This window comes from Oryza glaberrima, chromosome 3 (assembly GCF_000147395.1).
Source record: "Oryza glaberrima chromosome 3, OglaRS2, whole genome shotgun sequence".
In the NCBI taxonomy this organism is placed as follows: domain Eukaryota; kingdom Viridiplantae; phylum Streptophyta; class Magnoliopsida; order Poales; family Poaceae; genus Oryza; species Oryza glaberrima.
The window spans coordinates 24,383,382-24,402,976 of record NC_068328.1 but is presented as its reverse complement, the minus strand read 5'-3'; the positions used below and the strand labels follow the sequence as shown (position 1 = coordinate 24,402,976).

Here is a 19,595-nt window from a genome sequence, read left to right as displayed (position 1 = left end):
GAGGAGACGCTGTGTGCTCCGTCCAAGTGGGACGAGCTCGTCCGGTCGATTTTGCCGGATGGGTTTGTCCCGGATCTGGGAGGAATATTCCTCTCTAGAGACCAACCCATCCCACTCGCCCCTCAACCAAACACCTTTAAAAATGGGTTCGTCCCATCCCATCCCATCCTATCCCACCAACTAAACACTACCTAAGTGATCAGGATGAGTCATCAGGTGGTATCACGCCGACATGACAGAGCTGTAATAATTTCACTAATTACTTAATTAATTAATTGACAGTGTTGTACAGCAGTGCTAATGGAGTAATTAATTAGTCAACATGATTCTAGCCAGCTAGCTGGTTAATTCGTGCCTCGAATTAATTAACACAACAAAAAAAAAATCCTCCTTCTGACGCGCTGATCGAATAGGAGTCAGAACTCAGAAGAGATCAAACAGCTGCGGCACGTCCGCCGCCTTGCTGCACTGGGCCGCCGCCACCGCCGGCGGCGGCACGACGGGCGGCGCCGACGACCGGAGCAGCGCGAAGTTGAGGCCCTTGAAGAAGGCGTGGGATTTGACGTCCGCGGCGCCGCGGCGCGACCCGAGGCGCGACCGGGGGTCCTTGTCCAGGAGCCGCGCGATCAGGTCCCGCGCCGCGGCGTCGTGCGGCGAGCCGCCGCCGGCGGCGGCCGGGGGGAACTCGAGCGGGCGGCGCACGATGTTGCGGAGCGTGGCCTCGTTGGTGGCGCCGACGAACGGCGTGCGGCCGTAGAGCAGCTCGTAGAGGAACACGCCGTACGCCCACCAGTCCACGCCGGCGCCGTGCCCGCCGCCGCGCGCCACCTCCGGCGCCACGTACTCGTGCGTGCCGACGAACGAGCTGGACCGCGCGTCCACCGGCTCAGCCACGAACCGCGGCCGCCGGCGCGGCACGGCGCGGCGCCTCCACCTCCTGAGCCTGAACAGCTGCACCTCCGGGAGGCAGGTCGGCGTCGCCGCGTCGTCGTCCGCGCCGTTCCTCGCGTCCTCGAGCGCCGGCGACGCCGTGGACTCGAGCGACAGGTCGAAGTCGGTGAGCATGATGTGGCCGTCGGCGCGTATGAGCACGTTTTCCGGCTTGAGGTCGCGGTACACGATGCCCATCATGTGCAGGTACTCGAGCGCGAGGAGCACCTCGGCGGCGTAGAACCTGGCGGACGCGACGGGGAACCGGCGGCCGGGCACGCGGTGGCGGAGCGAGTGGAGGTCGCCGCCGGGGCAGAACTCCATGACGACGCAGGAGTAGTCCTGGCCGGCGTCGAAGTCGGCGAACATGGTGGGGAGGAACGGGTGGTCGAGCCGGCGCAGGACGCGCTTCTCCGCGGCGGCGCGGCCCAGCTTGCCCTTCTTGGCGAGCGCGCGGCGGTCCACCACCTTCATGGCGTACTCGCACGGCGACGGCGAGCCGGCGCCGCGTTCCCCGTCGAGGCGGCAGAGGTAGACGGTCCCGATGTCCCCGGCGCCGACGCGGCGGACGAGGGTGAAGTCCCGCGGGCCGAGCGGCGCGGCGGCGGCGCGGATGGGCGCCCAGGCGACGTCGGCCGCGCGGTGCGGGCGAGGCGGGGAGGAGGTGGGCGTGGCGGTGGCGGCCGAGTCGAGCGAGAACGTGGAGGAGCGGCCACCGACGCTCGCCGTGCTGCTGCTACTGACGCTGGAGCTGGGCGTGGAGGCGGCGTCCACGTCGTGGTAGGACAGCGGCTGCTGCTCGACAAGCATGGCGGCGGAGTTGGGAGGCTTGGGCGGGAGAGAAGACGACGACGTGGGCGACGCGGCGGCGGCGGCCATGGAAGAGTGTGGCTTGGTGGGCGAGCGGTTGGGTTAGATGGATCCGGGGCTGGTTGGTTTGGGGGGGTTTTGTAGTGGATGGAGGTTTGCGCGTTCGAGGAAGGGTGGTTGCAGGTGGTGGCCATTTTTATAGGAGCTCGAGATGGAGGCAGTACGAAGGCCGGAGCACGGGCCAGGCTCGCCACCTGCGTGATGGTAACATGGAAGCTTCCTTCTTCTCTTCTCATTCTCAAAGGAAGAGTCTGCTGGTATGTATCTCTAGCTTAGAGCAAGTACAGTAATGGGCGGTAGTAGTCAGGGTTTAGGGTTCCGAAATGGCCTTTCGTTTCAGACTCTGGTAGAATGATGGTTTTTACAAATTCCGGTGGAAAGCCGGTAGATTCCGAACAAATTTCATAAACCAAATTGAAATACAAATTCCGTGAGTTTATCGATAAGCTTACGAAAACCGGTCAGCTTTGGCAAATCTTCGAGCGAAATCATCGAAATTTCTATCGGTAACTAGAAAAAGAGGTAAACTGAAAGTGTTTTCCTTTTTTTAATTCGTTATTCTTTTCTTTCCTATTGTAAATTTCATTAAATACGCGGAATGCATCAATTTTATCGAAAATTTATATCCCAATAGGTTCTATGAATATCATACTATTTATAAGATTTTATTTGGTTTTTTCCTTTTTTTTATCAATTCAAATTTGAATTTGGATGAAACTCATCGAAATCTCAGACGACTTCTACTTTCGAGCCTCATCGAAACCTCGGAATTTCATGTAATTTGACCAGTTTTCATCGGAGTTGTGAACCCTGTAGTAGTTCCACGTAGGATTTTGTGATGATCTGGAGGAGAGAGGGGAAGAGAGAGAGAGAGAGAGAGTGAGCTGGCGACTGATTTGTCGCCGGGTTGCACGCACTGCTTGAGGAGATTGTGGGGCCTGCCTTGCGCTGCCTCTTCTCGCCGCAAGGCTGGAGAAGCATCGGCCATGCCTCCGTCGCCAACACCCGCGGCCACCGGACCGTTGCCCTCAGCCTCGTCGGTGTCGATGCACGGTCACTGCTGTCTCCCACATCCGCCGCATGGGCCCCATTGCCCCCGCCTGCACGGTCGCCGCCGTCTTCCGCCTCCGCCGCCATCTCCTGCATCCGCTGCTGCCGTCTTCTGTCGTCGGTGACAGGGAATAGAAGCTAGCTAAGAAAGAAGAAAGAGAAGAAGACATGAACTGAGGGGATAGCAGGGAGAAAGAGAATGTGAGGTAGGAGAAGATGGTGGGTCCCACGAATCAATAATATATCCGTGTTATAGTATTTCTATTGTAGATATTAGGTACACTGCTTACTATAGATGATATGGCTATTTTTTGGAGCCAACAGCGGGCCATGTTATTGACCTTGCTCTTAGAAAGCTGGGAGTGCGTCGTCCTCCCTCCTCCGGTACTTTCTTCTAAAAACTGTTTCCATTCTGTAAAAATCGATTTCTCAAAAAGATCAATCGTGGTATAAAAAAAATCAGTCAACTTTGTCCAAATTCTTTTAGTAAACCGAATTAAAAAAATCTATTTCAACTGATGGATCTATAACTAGTTTTCTTTTTTTTATTTTAGGAATCTATAACTAGTTTCTAATTAAAAGAGGAAGGCATCCTCTTTCCATCCCCCTCCCACACTTATAAAAAAAACTGTTTCCCTCCCATAGAAACCGATCATGGTATAAAAACCAATCAACCTACTCTATCCAAGTTGTTTTCTAAACTGAATAATAAATCCATTGCAATGGACGAGCATATATATAACTAGTACGTATAGAAACAGATTAAATGTAAAGTGTACACCCTCAGCTAAAGAGAATAATCTTATAAATGAATCTTGATGTTATCTAGATTCATTGTTAAGATTATTTTTTTTTCTTTTTATAGAGAGAGTAAATGTTGGTAAATTATGGTTTAAACATCATGTAGTGAAACATACTGTGTAAGTTTATCATAGTATCATTTAGGGGACTAGCTAGGCTGCTAGGCGTCATTCGAAACATTTTTTCTTAAAGCTCACATATTTTTCAACCGTAAGATCAAACAAAAATATTGAACAGGATTAATGCACTAAAATCAAATAGAAGTCAAACTTCTACATATAGGCTATCCGCAGAACAAAGCCCAATTCATGCAAGATTAAGAAGCCTAGCTAAACTTCTACTGAACTATCTATCTATACATCACGTGATTTTTTTTCACTAAAATCATACGAATGTAACTACCGTAAATATAGTGTAATTATTATGTATAACTTGCACCTAAATAAATAAAACACTATAAATCATTCAACATATTTCTAGTCAAATTATACCCTAAAAAACAACGTATTTATGCTAGCTATAATATGATGAGCCTCGTATTTTCTTTTTCATCCCCTTTATTGCTGTGCTAAATTCATGAGTCGCTATCGCTTCACTGTTTTTCATGGGCAAGCAAATCTACGCATACATGAACAGTTTCACTGTCTCATCTGACCACATGCCAGCCTAAGCTACTTGACCGTTCACGCACGGATGCCGCTCTATATCAGCGACTAAGTTTCCGTGCGAAATTTTCTATATATAAATTGCTTTAAAATATCAAAATATTTTTCAAGTTTCTAAAATTAAAACTTAATTAACCATGTGCTAATAGCTTTCTCACTTCACGTGCGTCAACTTAATCTTTATTTTTATCAATTTTGAACACTATATTCATCTTCATTTTTTTTAGATAATGATCTTCATCTTCACTCGTTTGCAATCAAACCAAGCACAAATCTTAAATAAAGAATCAGTGGTAAAAAAAAGTTATTGTGATTTTTAAGAAGAAATTTATCCCAAGCCAATGGTCCTTGCGTTACGCACTTACTAGTACGCTCTTAGAGCAAAAAAGGACGTACGTGTGGCCCAACGGGCGTCCTGGTTGTTGTTGTCGTCGTCTCCATGGTGTTTGCAGCTGCTGTCCATCGATCAATCGGATCGTTTCCCGCCGGGGCGGTGGGGAAGGGAAAAGGGAGTTTGTGTCGCTACGGGTGAAGGGGATGATACGTATGTATCCGTCAATCCATCAACCTCGCGGTGGCCAAAGAAAGAGCCAAAGCAACGGCATTCTTTCCTGCAGCCGATCGAGTCACGTCAGATGGCGTATCAAATTAACGATCGCAAACCGCAAGAAAGCATCCACATATTTCGCACACACATGTCCCGTCTCATGTCTTGTTACAAGTGCAACTACCGTTGTTTGGACGCAAATCACCTTACGTGGCTTCCCAAAACAGATTGAAACTGACAGTGCTCCATCCACAAAGATACTAGTTTCAGGGGAGAAAAATGGCATCTAAAATTACAATTTAGGGTCCTAGCTTTTGCGTCTTTAAGGCACTCACAGTGCGTCCTACAAAATGCTGCGCCTGGGCTTCTAACTAGGCTAAAAGAACCATATTAGCTACATGCTCCACAATGCATGTTGCTTGGAGTGGGTCCCACCTATCTCTCTCCACTCACTTTTATCTCTCCCTCTCTCTCCCGGGCGGACGAACCGACAAAGCGAAGCGGCGGCCGACGCCGTGCTCCACGCCTCCACCTCTCCTCGTCGGGGCCGAAGGCGGCGACGTCGTCATCTGAGCGCTGGCGGCACCGGGCTCCACTCGTCCATCTCTCCTCGTCGGGGCCGGAGGCGACGACGCGGCGGCGCGGCCCCTTCCTCTCCCCGTCCGGCCTCCTCCCTCGGCGGCGGTCGAGGAGTCCCCAACGGCACCGTCCGGCCTCCGCGCCGTGGCCCGAGCAGCGATGGCGTCGGGCGGATCTCGGCACCTCCCTCTTCCTCCTCCTTCTCGACGCTCAGATCTCGGTGCCTCCACCTTCCTCCTCCGGCCTCCGCACCGTGGCCTGAGCGGCGACAGCGTCGGGCAGCTGCGCCGCTGTGGCGGCGGCCTCAACCTCAGCTCCTCCTCCCTCTCCGACGAGCAGATCAAGGCATCTTCAGCGGAGGTGGACGTGGCCGGCGAGCTCCGGCCGGCGCAGATCAAGCGACGGTGCGGAGCTCAATTCGCCGCCGGAGTAGGAGGATCAGGGGAGGCACAGTGCACTGTGAATCGGTGAATCGAGCTCCGTGCCTTCCCTCCTCCTCCTACTCCGACGGCGAATCGAGCTCTGCCACCGCCTCTCTTTTTGGGAAGAAGCCGCCGCCGCCGCACCCCACCTCTTCATCCGCCGCGGACGGGAAGCGGCCACGGGGCGGCCATGGCAAGATCCAACGGCTCGTCGGGACACGACGTGAGGACAGCGGCAGCAGGGAGGCGATGCCCGCGACCGGCGGGGGCGTGATCCTGTGGCCCGTCGCCGTGTTGATGATGCCGGCGCCGACGGGGCGGTGGAGCTGGAGCGTGGAGACGATGACCACGACGTCGTCTCGAGGATGATCTCGTTCACGGTGACGGCAGCGAGGTGGAGAAGCGGGCACAGGTTGAGGAAGCTCTGGCGCGTGAAGCCATCCTCACTCCCCCCCCCCCCCCCCCCCCCCGCTGCACACCTCGAAAAGGCCGAAGACCGCGTGCCCAACTTGAGCTCCGCGAACCTCAGTTGGTCACGCCAAAGTCCTTGCTGGCACGGAATCTCGGACGTGGCAAGCCCAGGCTGAATGCCAACAAGGCGCACTGTGAACGCCCTTAGTAGTTGGTATGCTCCCTGTCTTTTTAGGTTGTGTTTATTTATTTTATTTTGTTAAATTGATGTGATAATTGGCTGTAGCTTCTTAAACAAAGGCCGGGATTCTATTCAATTATCTAAAAATATATTTTTAGTGGCACCTAAAACATGATAAACTATACATAAGTAATTAAATATTAATTGTTAAAAAATAAAAATGGATTTATTGGAATTTTCAAAGAAACTTTTGTATAAAAGGTTTTTTTTGAAAAACATCATTTAACAATTTGAAAAACGTGTTAATAAAAACAATGAAGAAACCGATGAAGTTATACTTTTTTAAGGAAGAGCAAAAGCTTTGCCTTGTATATATATTGATAGAGAAGAAGAAAATTATACAGAGATATGTGTAGGGATTGTCGAAATGATATGTCTGAAAAAAAATAGGTGATATCTTCCAAAATTCTAAATTCCTATCTTGTTGCTTCTGCTTTTATCCATGCTCTAGCTTTCTTCTTGATCTTGGCTAAGATTGAGGCTGGCGTTGAGGCGATTACAATTTGTTTTTAGTAATTCGGCGTAACACTTTATTTGAGACTGAAGTGGAGTATTACCCTTAATTTATTGATTTTAAATTTCAGCAAGGCTAGTAGCTTAGACTCCACAATTAATGGAGCACTTATATGACGTGTATGCATGAGTGGTTTCCAATAGTAATTAATTTAGTGAGCTCAAGATTTTGCCATTGATCAGCTTTTGTCTCTTTGAAGAGGTGCACTTGCAGCATTGTGCATATGGTGTGCGTAAGTAGTGATTGTGTCTACTTGTCTATATATTTTCCTTGTAATGAAAAATCAAAATTTTCAGAATTATGAAATAAATAAAGATATATAAAGTAAGAAAATAGTATTAGGGTAGGTTCTATGTATAGTTTGCGTAATTACCAATTTTGTAACTATTTTCATTTGAACCTTAAAAACAAAGTCACAAATGTATGTCATATGAAAACAAAGTCACTAATATCAAAACTACTAGCTCACATGAATGCACGGACAAACAAGTAACAACTACTCCCTCAGTTCATAAATAAATGGCGTTTTACATAATAACAAGGTCACCAGTGCACTTACTTTATACTTACTAGTATAAAACTTGTAAAGACTATAGCTAATATTTTTATACTATTTTTGAAGACAAATTTAACCATAACACTTTCAGAGGTTGAATCAAAATATTTGTTGAGAAATTAATGATGACAATTTAAACATGTTGACTGTGCATGCACATTCGAAAACATCATTTTTTTTAGAGAAGAGTATTTTTTTACCCGGCCTCTATATCCAACCGGATACATGCAACCTTTTTATACTAGAACTTAGCCTATCTAACAAGGAACTTAGCTCTCAAATAACCCAATCTAAAATTCGCTTCTATGTAGATTTGAACTCAGGATCTTGATGTGCTACTCAGGTCACTGCGACCACTAGGCTACATGCCCTTTCACCGAAAACATCATTTATTTGTGACTAGAACTTTTAGATATCTTTTTATGATATAAATCTACAAATAAAAAAACATTGATATGAGCTGTATAAATCTACAAAAGAAATTGGAGCTTAGCTAGCGTTTGCATATCGTGTAGCATATGTTCTCTCTGTTTTTCTTTTTTTGGGTGGGGAAAAGGAGCCCTACCAGCATATGTACATAAATAGTAGATATATCTATCGGAATGCATATCTATTTGGCATCGAGGTCGAGATGGATTCTTGGAGGCGGTGGCGATTAGCAAGCCCATGCATTACGCATATACGTACAGTTGTGTGATATATGCAAAACATAAACCCATGATATATATAGATTATTCTCGACGCCTTATTTCTTGTTTTGGCCTTTTGATCTTGTGATCGTCAGAAACACAGTAAGTCAGAACTACCAGACAGTGAATAAGGCATATATAGGATCCAAATTCACTCTGAACAGAGCCACCCACTTTAAAAAAAATACCATCTTTTTACGATAATCTCTCGAGAAGATTTTCTCCCGTGTACTTTTTTTTTTCAAATTCAATATGTAAATAGTTATATAAAAAACTGACAATGTTGAGGACGGTGACATCTAGCACTCCACCAAAAATCAAGTTCAAATTCGACCTGTACATAGAAAAAAATAAATATAGGTGAACTTGTCTTTTTCATATCTTAATTTGTCAGTTGAGTTTAGATATAAAATTTATGAAGTGGCATATGCATATGTTATATGTATGTTTCCAAATTTTTTAAAAGAAATTCTCATCACTATTTGAATGGTTTATAGTCTTGTAGATAAACGAGTGGACATCCACTTAAAAAGAAGACGAGAAAACAAGATCACACATTGTATATGTGGCAGTTGCAGCGATGCACGCATGCATGTATGCAGAGCATGGTTTGAAATTTTCGAAATTTTGGTAATTTCGGCCCCTACCGACAAGCACAAATTATTCTGAATTTTTTTGTTTTTTTAAATATTTGTTCAAATTCAGTCACAATACGTTAATATTAAAAAAAAGGGCAAAAAAATTCTGAAATTATCGAAATTTCTGTGATTTCGGTTCTTTCGGTCCCCACCGCCAAAAACCCATGTTTTGAAATTGCAAACCCTCATGCAGAGAACACCACCGATCGATGGGGGGTAGGAACGAGGATTACGTGCAGAGAGAAGCAAAGCGAGATCGATCAGATTCGCCGATCGAGAAAAAAACGTAGGCAGGCACAGGGGCACGGGAACGGGGGACATATGCCAGAGACGACGTACGAGTTGCAGAGAGAGAGACAGGTCAAATCCGGGGGCAGTACGTCCCATCCACCGATCCACCGATCCATTCACGTCGTAGAGGACGAGAGAACCAGGGGAATCCGGCAACAGCGCGCGGGGAATAAAGCTTAGCTAGCGAGACGATCGAAGGCCAGATGATGAAAGAGGATGAGTGGCGAGGAGGGGGGAGGGAGGCGTGGGTGACCGGGGGGTGCGGGGTGCTGCTGCCGGGGAGAGGCGCGGCAGAGTCGGGCGGGGGGCACACCGCATCGGTTCCGCCTGTCTGCCCCGCGCTGCCTGACCACGCGCTCTCTCAGTCTCAACGCAAAGCTTGATTTGGAGCCGTGCGGTGCCGCCGCCGTGGTCCCGTGAGCAAGGGGGATGAAAACGGGACGGGTATTTCCTGTCTGAACTGAGGATTTGGAGCCATGCATGCTGCTGAGTAGATGGTGAAAACGGGACAGGTATTTCCTACATAAATTGAGGCTCACGGGAAGGGTACGGGTAGAGGAAAATTAACGGGTGTCACTAGCGTTTGTATCTTAATCTAAAATCTACTAAGGGATTATTTGAAACGCGGGATTATATGAGCATATGAATATATAGAAAACATGTCATGTAAAACGGGTCCTAGTGTGTGAATGACGAGGATCTCGCCCCTAATTGTGAACTGCGCTATACATTTCGGTATGCGGAAAAGAACATGATCAAGTAAATTCATATCAACTCAGAAGGTTTTGAGCGGAAAATTTTGGAATTTCAATAGATTTTTACGAATTCGAACAAACATTTTTCTAAATGCACATATATTTAAAACTTTTAGCCTGTGAAATGTCCTGCCGAAAGGGGTGGTAATGGGCCTAATTTTATAGTTTACAAAATCTGAGAACTGGTTCTAAAATAAGGTGGACTGACCTTTTATACGTTTTTACTTTTAAAATTTCGGATCCACGTGTGGATCCTAATTGTAAATGTTCATCATCCCAAAATTGTAATCTTTCTCGAGCGAAAAGTCTTCTATATATATGTGTATGACATGAGCCCTGGGTCGGCCTATAAGGTCAGTGAAACGCGAAGAGACAAATCCTGAACATGATTGATGTCTAAAAGATCCTTGGTTTTGTTCACACTACGTCCTACGATATATACCACCCAAGTAGTGCATGGCCATGTAGGGTCCCTATCACGTTTACCTCATCTTTTGTTCTTCTGACCGACCAACTAAGCGATCGGCACATTCCCGTGCTCACTGAATCTTATCTGAATAATGACTATGTGCCACCATCAAATTGCAAACATCTGCCGCCCAACTTGAACCTTGCAGCCACCCCTGCATCATGCATGCAGCCACTGCTGAAACGAATGCATCTTGCAACAACATGCTTACATAATTATATTAGTCAAGAGACCAGTGCAAACGTTGATCTAAATCAGGTTCCCTTTCTGTCCTCAAAGATTGATGATGATGCATATCTATATAGTACATATATCCTGCCTACTGGTTGATGGAGAGTTGTGAAAGTCTAATCTCAATTATTTGGTGTTTACTGTTCCAAGATGAGCATTTGAATGTCTCCTGTACTCTTTGGGAAGAAAGGAGAGAGAGGGGACTATATAAAGTGTGTTGAAGGCAAAGTTGCCAACTTTTTTGTATGTTTTCCACTGAGAAAACAAGTGTGATGTGAAGTGATTAGAGTTGCTATTACTACTAGCTTCTAAATAGGAGTACTAACAACTATCAATGTATGGGGAACCATGCATATTTATATATCATCAACAGATCACTTCACCAACCGTTTCTAGGCAGCCCCAATTGGACTACTCCCGACTTGTACTAATTCTTCCCTACAAGCCTACACAGAGTCCTACACCATCAGAGGAGGACTGAATAATAATTTAGCAGCAATCAGTACACTCCATGACTACAATTTGTCTGCCTGAAACCCAACCAAAAGTACACCAAAGTAATGGCAATGCAACAACTAAGATGATTTGATTTTGTTTTTGTTAAGAGTTGCTTCGAGCTAAAGATATGATCTACTACTACTCATCGATCTAGTGTGACACGCATGAACATATTGTAACTCTTTATCTCCCTCCGTCTCCTTTGTTATTTGACAAAAGTTTGTAGTTCTAGCTGTCAATGGATCCTAGTGGTGCATATCAAAACTTTGGATCTGCCTTTCTTTTTTGACTGCTTTCATAGAAAAAGGAAACTAATTTGGGGTGATTTTAATATATGCCAAGGCTAGAAAAGGAAAAAAGAAGCTCCTCATGATCCATGCTCCAAAGCATAGAACAGACACACTGAAAATGAATCAGGGAATATAAATATATATTATATGATCTAATTTTCATGACACTACAATTTGTTGGCATTGATGGGCCCATGGTTCAGTTGTTCAAGATGCAGAATTATATGCACTCTGTTCTTCTGCTTAATGGACCACTGTCTGGTCTGTCCCTCTAATATTCTGTTGGGACTCTGAAACAGAAGAAACCAGCTCAGCTTCTGAATGTATACAAAATCTAATCAATGTGCTGTGCTGATTGAATAACCTTAAACTTTTCTTAGAAGTAAGTGACCATGGACGTTTTGCCGTTTTCAGTCAGGTATAGTCAAGATCTGATAGAAAACTTACTGAAACCGGGTATTGATCCTAGTTTAGCCTCACTGTTTGGGACCATTCAGCTAACTATGCCAAGACAACAGTCATCTGAAGTAATATAATCATGAGCTTATCATCATTTAATTACTACTTCACTGCTGAAAGTGAAAGTCCAGGAGTCAATCTGAATGCACAGGTGATGAGGTGAGAAAAGATGCCCTTGATTTCTGAACAGGAGTCTCCAGATCGACAGCCCTGAACCTGATGCCTGGAGCTGCATCGATCACTGTTCTTCTGCCTGTTCTACATAGCCCAATTCTCTCTCTCTCTCTCTCTCTCTCTCTCTCTCTCTGTCCACAAAGAAAAGATACCGACAACCTTCACTGACACAACTCATAAAGAACAGATCAGGCACAGATCACGCAGTAACTTTGGAATGCTAATTGCTAGTAGTAGTCATATTACACGGTGATCAGCTGCAGGTAGGTAGGTATAGATCATAACAACAGGTTAAAAAAAAATCACATGAAATCTTGACACTAGCAGCTAGACTATAGCATCAGTAGCAGTGTTAAACTAATCCAATCATGCATACGGTGTTAATCAAATGGAATAATAATGGCTTCCATCTAACGACAAGAAAAGCTGGAGATGGATGAGAGGGAGAGGGACATGGACGCCAATATTCCCGCTGCTTTGGTAGGGAGACAAGCCATGCAGAGGGTGTATGATGGATCACCTAAGAGCCCTACAGGGATAGAGCAAGCATCGCTTATATCTAAGTGGAATCCTGTGAATCTTAGGCAAGATTGTCTAATTAACTAGTAGCATTTATAAATTAATCAGGGCAGGGGTGTTCGATCATCATTAGGGAGGGTTGTTTATTAGCTGGGTGTTGAGAGGGTGAGTGGCCAACTAGTGACATGGGCACATGGCTGACTCGAGGATGGCAATGCAAGACTTTGGTTATTTGCCTCTAATGTGGCAATGTGGACTGAACAAGTGAAGAAAATACATGACTTGATTGGTACAAGTCCTTTGTAAATTCTGATCTTGTAATCTTCTGGATAAATACTGTCATTTTTTATATAATTTTAATATAGTGGAGTAGGAGTCTCTCTTGCTGCTGTTTTTTCGTCCCAAACAATACTGATACTTTATAAACACCTATCAATGTATTATTATATGAAAATTAAGACCTATCAGTCTATCACGATGTTCAGCCTTGTTGGAGTATCTCTGGCGTGAAGCAAATTTAACAAACGAATTGTTATGTTCTCTGAATTCGTACTTGAACTAAAAACGCAAGCTGTGCTCCCTTAATTCCTCCATTCTCGCAGGAGCTAAAAACGCAATAAAACTCTACAAGAAAAATACCCGCAAGAATTAAGATGAGATGATGAATGTCTCTTAAGAAAAATTCTCTGCAGGGATCCAACACCTCAAAATTCCTATGATTCTGCTTTCTAACAGATGGATGGCTCACCTAAAAAATTCTATTTCTGGCGCAAGCATGGTAACAATAGAAGAAGTTCATCCTGATTGCAACTAACATAGCAACTAGAACAATAGAAGAAGTGGCAGGGATAAGCAGTTCATGCTATGATTTTGATTTTTGCTAATTAAGCAGTTCCCTGCCGTACGTTGATCCATGACTTTATTCTTCAATTATATTGCTGCCAAGTGTCAAACAATACTGATACAGAAGATACAACGTAGTAGTTCCTTGTGTTCATCACCAACATAGTTTTTGCTGGATCGTGGATAAATACCAAGTATCTATTGGGTTCTGTAGTATTTGGGCGTGTAATGCGGCTTGACAACGAACCCGGTTTTCATCTAAAATACAAGACATGACATACTGAAGAATTGCTAGCGAGCATAAAGCTGAAATTACAAGTTCAACGATTCCGTGTGATAAGTTCTAAGTTTCGTCAGAACTGCTGTACATCATAATCCAACGTAACAGCAATCTTTGTGCTTCTCACCAGCTTGGTATAAAATTTCAGTTACAAGTAGCTGCATAGTACCTAAGAAAAAAAGCAGGAATGCATTAGATGAGTAGGCAGATAGTACCTGCTACTAAAAAACGTGCTTTCTCAATTACAAATTTATAATGTATTTCCATAAATCGATGGCATTGTTTCCAGCGATGGTGGTTGCAACAGCTTACAAGCAGAAAGATGGTAAAGGACGTTGTGGACTTTGCAACAAATCTTTTAAAAGCCTAAAAGATGAGTGTTACTGATATTCTTGTAAAAAAAAAGTGTAAACAAAGGATCGAAATGCCCAACAATATCCCTCCAAAAGTTTAAGTTAGTACAATGTCATATTGTCATTTTCTCATTATTATTGTCATGTTGTCATGGGGATCTTTTTTAGTCTGTAGAAACTCACGGAATGAATCTCGGTTCTATTTGACAGTACAGACAGGGGGTTGCATGAAATAAACTAAAATATTCCGATTCTACTTGATTAGGGTAGAATAAGCCACAACTGACTGACTAGAAACAATCTAATACATGTACTCACATTCTGTTCTGTTCACACCACTTTATGGCATTGTATAAGTGAACTATATTGATGCATGCAGAAGAATGCTTAAAGCTATTTTTCAAAAAAAAAAAAAAAAAAACCTCGTTTCATTAGGTGATGGAACTAGCCAGAAACTTGAACAAATAAATGCCTGATAAGCTGATGACAAGTCTAGTTGACATGAAAAACTATACTGAAACAAGCTAAAAGACCTAAAACCCTAAAAGATACTAAATTGGTTTGTTCCTACGGACAAGAGAATAGATCATCATGTGAACAATTAATTGGTCTGCTACAACTGTTGATATCAGAAACCTACCCCAGCACCCAGCACATTATAATTAGATCAAGGATACAATCTACCAGCAAAACACAATGATCCAATATGCACAGTAAATACAATAGAATTAGCTAAAGTTTCGAATAAACTTCCACGCAGCAAAAAACACATTGCGCCACGGCATAAACACCATTTACTCATTAATTGTTTACCTAATTACCTTGCTTCCTGGTTCCAATGAAGGTTAATTAGATGACTAGCCAACAAACAAGCAAAGCAAGGGAAAAACCATCATGTCTTTAAACATAAGCCCAAGCAAAGAATTGTACCACATACCTAATCTTGCTTTCCTCATGTATAGTAGCCCTAACTCATTGACAATAAACAACCAACATTTCATTTCATTGATAAATTGTAACTCGGCAACAATCAACTTTACTTTTGTCTATGATAAATGGTACAATTTTCTAGATATAGTTTTTATCTCTTGTTAGGCTTGCCAGGCTCAAGAAAATTTCTGGCTCCACCACTGATTGGAGGAGATGCTAGAGCAGGGGAGGAAGTTGATTTGGTGGCACTCCTCTCGCCCCTGGCCTTGAGATACCCCTGGGTGCTCCTCTCTGCTCATTGCTCAATGCTGGCAGGGGTAGTGGGGGCTAGGTTTGTTGCTATAGTATCCCTTCACCTAATGAGCTAGGCCCATCCCATGTTTTCACTGCCTGCCAAATCCATGGGCCAACAATGAACACTCTATCTGTGAACAGGTCGCCCACCTAGACTGACTTTACGACTAATCTACAACTAACCTCGACTAATCACACGACTTGCTATTTGGTCAAGTCATGGCCCTCTAGTAGTGTGGGACCGACTTTACGACTAATCACACGACTTGATAAGATCCAACAAAAACACAAAATATTCAAGTTATGCATCCATCACTATATATAGCAATTTAGCAAGTCATTCAGGAAGTCAGGATGCATAGCTCAATAAAATAAATAAATAATAGAAGTTCAAGAGCATATACCTTCGGGAAGTGATATTGCCAAGCAAGAACTTCAAAGCTACCTTTGACAGCATTCAACACGGAGTCACATTACAAGGCTAACCAGAAACAAACTTGTCATATCTTGCATGAGAACTAATGAAACCCATTGCTCATTTCATTGATTTTTGCGCTTTTGTACTGTCATAGATCAACAAGGGTAACAAGGACAAAAATGTTAACGAAGCATAAGCGCAACAGGCAGTAATACATTACTGAACAAATGTTCACTTACCTTTCTTGGGGTTATGACCACTTGCCAAATCTTCCAATCCCTCTTGCTTCCTCTTCTGAAATAATTCATCAAAATTTTAGAGCACATGACAAAGTGTGAATCAGGTAGGCTGACTTTTGCATCAAGCAGGGTAGATAGAACAACCTTCTCATGATGTTTTTTGGAGCGATCAGCTCCTGAATCGTGATGCGCACTCTTATCCTTCTTCTTTTCTTTTTCCTTTTCTTTTTCTTTTTCTTTTTCTTTATCTTTACTCCGATCTTTATGGCGATGTTTGTGCTTCTTCTGATCCTTGTACTTGTCCTTGTCTTTCTCCTTGTGCCTTTTATGCTTCTTTACTTTGTCTTTGGACTTGATCTTTGATTTACCCGATATAGTTGGTGTACCTTTTTCAGCCTGGTGAATACAACAGCGTTGCGATAAGAAGAAAGAGTAATTGCAGCAAATGAAGTAAATGTTCTTAACAGAAGACAAATTGCAAGAAATAAAATATATGCTCTTAAGAGAGAGATATTACAGAAGGCAAATCTATTGGTGCTGTTTCTCGCAGCTGAAATGCTTGTCCAAGTGTTTCCATGTCAAAGGGTTGAATGTAAGAGGTCTTCTCCCTTAGGTATGCATCCTGAAAGAGTTGATCAAGCTCCATTCCTTCCCCTTTACGTATTTCTGTGTCTCCCACAACATTGTGAAGATAATTTGTATCGGAAATTGCCAGTGGCAAAGGTTTCTTGCAAAAGAAACTATGATGGTTCAGGAGCTTGTAACGGCTAATTAAGTCAACAGCACCAGTGAGCTCCCGTGGACCTGAAATACCAAAAGCAAACGATATATTTTTTTGCATGCAAAACAGTGATAGCACTAGATGGCTATGTGATTGAGTGGCAGCCTGATCAAAACTACCATAAGGCATATGCTTCTTTCATTCATTCACTTATGTATTTATCCGATTTATCTAAATACTAAATCTTATTTCAAATCTGTTCAACATGGTAGACACAGAGATAGCCTACACTTTTTTCCTTTGCTAGTAAGCATTAAAAGAATATAAATTAAAATTGGTAAATATAACTCCACAAATATATATATTTTTATATGGATGTCCATGCACTACCTTATTCCTATGCACCCAATGTGCACTAAGATTTGTGCAATGATATAAAAAATTAGTATGAGATGTTGGCTTCAGTTTTGAAAGTTTGCTTCATATCTCAACGCATATGGATGCATATCCATATACATGTGGAGACCCACTCATGTTAAAAAAGCAACTAAAAGCTCACCTTTGCCAAAATTGCCATCAGAACCCATCCGATTAAACCCTGACATTTGTAGTGTGCATGTCCACGGTCCACCTAAGAATTAGTTTGACAAAAGCACACAATGAGCAACCCAGTAAACAGAAGTGAAGTTAATTGCCACATTCAAGATAAATGTACTAAGACTGGAAATAACTAAACCCAACACTATGAATAGAGGAGACTAATTTGACATAACAAAATTTTAGTATGGATAAAAGGCTTTCTTTCCATACAAAAGGTCATATTTGTACATCTAGTTGTTGCTTAATTATGCGTTATAAGAGAAAATGTTCATGATGTTGGTCTCTCAGACAAATACACAATCCTTCAAAATGAAGTCACAACTAGGGGTGTGACCAAGTCAGATTCAATCCATATAATGGTCAAACCATTACCATTTCCATAAGTTTAGTGGGACTCGAGTACGAATAGTATGTATGTTGAATACGAATCATATCGGTAGCAAAAATGAATTCGCTCAAATTAATCTATTTCAGTTGGATTTGAATATCACCATAATGGTATTTCAAGTTTCAACTATATATACAACAATAAGCATATATGCATACCCAAGCAGTGGCGGATCTAACATGGGACGGGGGGTTCAGTTGAACCCCGAAACCTTTTTGGGAACCATCAAACTGTTATTAGTATTAAGGTTAAGGCAAATTTCTAGAACAGAAGCTAGGGTTAACGCAAATTCGAGAAAAGAGTGCGTGGGTGGAGAGAGAGAGAGAGAGAGATGGGAAAGAGGATGTGCGTCACCGATGTGGCGGAAGCAGCAGGACGAGCGACGGTCGCTCGCTCGCTCGCTCGCGCGATGGTTGGGGGTCGGCGGTGGCGGAGGATGTGCTCACCAGGATGGATGTGGCAGGAAGAACAACGGCGCCCTGCTCGCTCGCCGGATGGATGGGGATCGCCGGAGGCGGCAGCGGTGGGCAAGGGGGCAAAATGACGAGGAGGCCTCCTCTATCAGGATAACTCACTCACCCACGACAGAGGCGTCAAAATGGCGAGGGTAATTTAGTGATTTCGCCTAGAACTCAATGCACATGAGCACATCCCATCCCCACCCTGGAAATCTGAAAAATAGACCCATCAGTCCTAATCTTATTTTTCAAATGTAGCCTTTCAGATTGGATTTTTGGGACGATGGATTTTTATTTTATTTTATTATAGGGTTGAGATGGTGAATAAATAATATGTACATTTAGGCATTGGGTAATTAGGCACGGCTCACCGAACGGGTTGTGCCGTGTAGGCCCATGTGCAGAAGCTGGAGCTCAAGCACGACTTAATAAGATGTCAGGTCATGTCATGTTAGCCTGGCACGATTAGATTATGTGGGATGTGTGGAGGCCAGTTAGCCCAAATTTAATATATACCAAGAAAAAAATATAAACAAAGTCCGTTGCATCTTGTTGCACAAACTTCGGCAAAGCTCTAGCGAATCCTCCGTACTCCAATGGCACATTCCTCTTCCTACTCGTCAAGCACCATCGTGGCCCTTCACTTCCTACTTCCTTCGCCCCGACTCAGTGAGCTCACAATGACCAACAATGCTTAGTGACTGTGCTCACAAGTGGGACCGGCCACACTACGACGCCACCGTGCAGGCCTATGTCGATGAGCATCCACCATCGATTCCTCTGCCTGAGCTCCTGGCTTTCTCGATTCTTCCGATCTCCTTTCCTCATATGTCATGCCCTGATTTTCTTTCGGTTAAATTCTTTGTAGAAATTATATTAAAATTCAAACCAATTTATCAAGTGAAGTAAATGTGGAAAATAAAATTTCCTTTAAAAGTCATGGCTGAGAATAATTTGTAATATTCTCCATGTCCTAAAATACTCTTTGAAATTTCCTAAAAAATTTTAATAATACAAAGTTCATTTCATCAATTATTTAAACTGAAAAATCCCCTCCTTTCTCTATGGCCATTTTCGGCCCAAGTCTGCTTCCCCTCCCTCACGGCCCACCGTCCCCAAATCCCTCTCTTAGGCCGGTCTTCCAATCTCTCTCTCTCCCACACGGCCTGACCCTCTAGCCTCTCCCCTCTCTTTAGAAGTCTATTTCGCCTCCCTCCTATCTAGCTCTCTCCCATGCCACCGATAGCTGGGGCCCACCTGTCGAGCCCTTCTTCTTCCTCTAGCCGGTGGAGCAACAACTGCCGGCCACACCCCACATCTCCCTACCTGTGTCTGACTTTTCCACGCGTGCATAGCCCTAAGTTGTTGCCCACCTTCCCGCGCCCCACTGGCCCATTTCTCCCAAAAAAAAAATCTGACGCTCGTTCGTGCCTTTTTCCCCAAGCCGCCATCCCCACTCCCCCTCCCCCCCC

At 44.0% G+C, this 19,595-nt stretch overlaps 2 protein-coding genes across 3 annotated transcripts; both read right to left on the bottom strand.

The window, feature by feature from the left end:
• Positions 1-223: 223 nt before the first annotated feature.
• LOC127767752 (protein kinase PINOID-like) lies at positions 224-2,016 on the bottom strand. Its single transcript, XM_052293190.1, has one exon. It carries the CDS (start codon positions 1,807-1,809, stop codon positions 424-426), a length of 1,386 nt encoding a protein of 461 aa, XP_052149150.1. The 5' UTR covers positions 1,810-2,016; the 3' UTR covers positions 224-423.
• An 11,489-nt stretch (positions 2,017-13,505) lies between these two features.
• Positions 13,506-18,254, bottom strand: LOC127767637 (mediator of RNA polymerase II transcription subunit 19a-like). Of its 2 annotated transcripts, none has more exons than XM_052293037.1 (7): positions 18,020-18,254; positions 17,237-17,308; positions 16,474-16,760; positions 16,101-16,352; positions 15,957-16,011; positions 15,704-15,862; positions 13,506-13,891 (listed from the first exon to the last, which is right to left on the bottom strand). In XM_052293037.1, exons 2-6 carry the CDS (start codon positions 17,280-17,282, stop codon positions 15,840-15,842), a joined length of 663 nt encoding a protein of 220 aa, XP_052148997.1. In that variant the 5' UTR covers positions 17,283-17,308; positions 18,020-18,254; the 3' UTR covers positions 13,506-13,891; positions 15,704-15,839. The 2 variants fall into 2 exon arrangements, with proteins under 2 accessions (XP_052148997.1, XP_052148998.1); XM_052293038.1 differs by having other exon boundaries at positions 18,112-18,254.
• Between the last annotated feature and the right edge of the window lie 1,341 nt (positions 18,255-19,595).

Excerpts from the sequence above, each read along its gene's own strand:
- LOC127767752 (XM_052293190.1), bottom strand. The coding sequence starts at position 1,809 with ATGGCCGCCGCCGCCGCGTCGCCCACGTCGTCGTCTTCTCTCCCGCCC.
- LOC127767637 (XM_052293037.1), bottom strand. The coding sequence starts at position 17,282 with ATGTCAGGGTTTAATCGGATGGGTTCTGATGGCAATTTTGGCAAAG. Across the intron at positions 16,761-17,236 it reads TGATGGCAATTTTGGCAAAG|GTCCACGGGAGCTCACTGGT; the intron begins GTGAGCTTTTAG and ends TTGGTATTTCAG. Across the intron at positions 16,012-16,100 it reads CCAAAAAACATCATGAGAAG|AAGAGGAAGCAAGAGGGATT; the intron begins GTTGTTCTATCT and ends GAATTATTTCAG.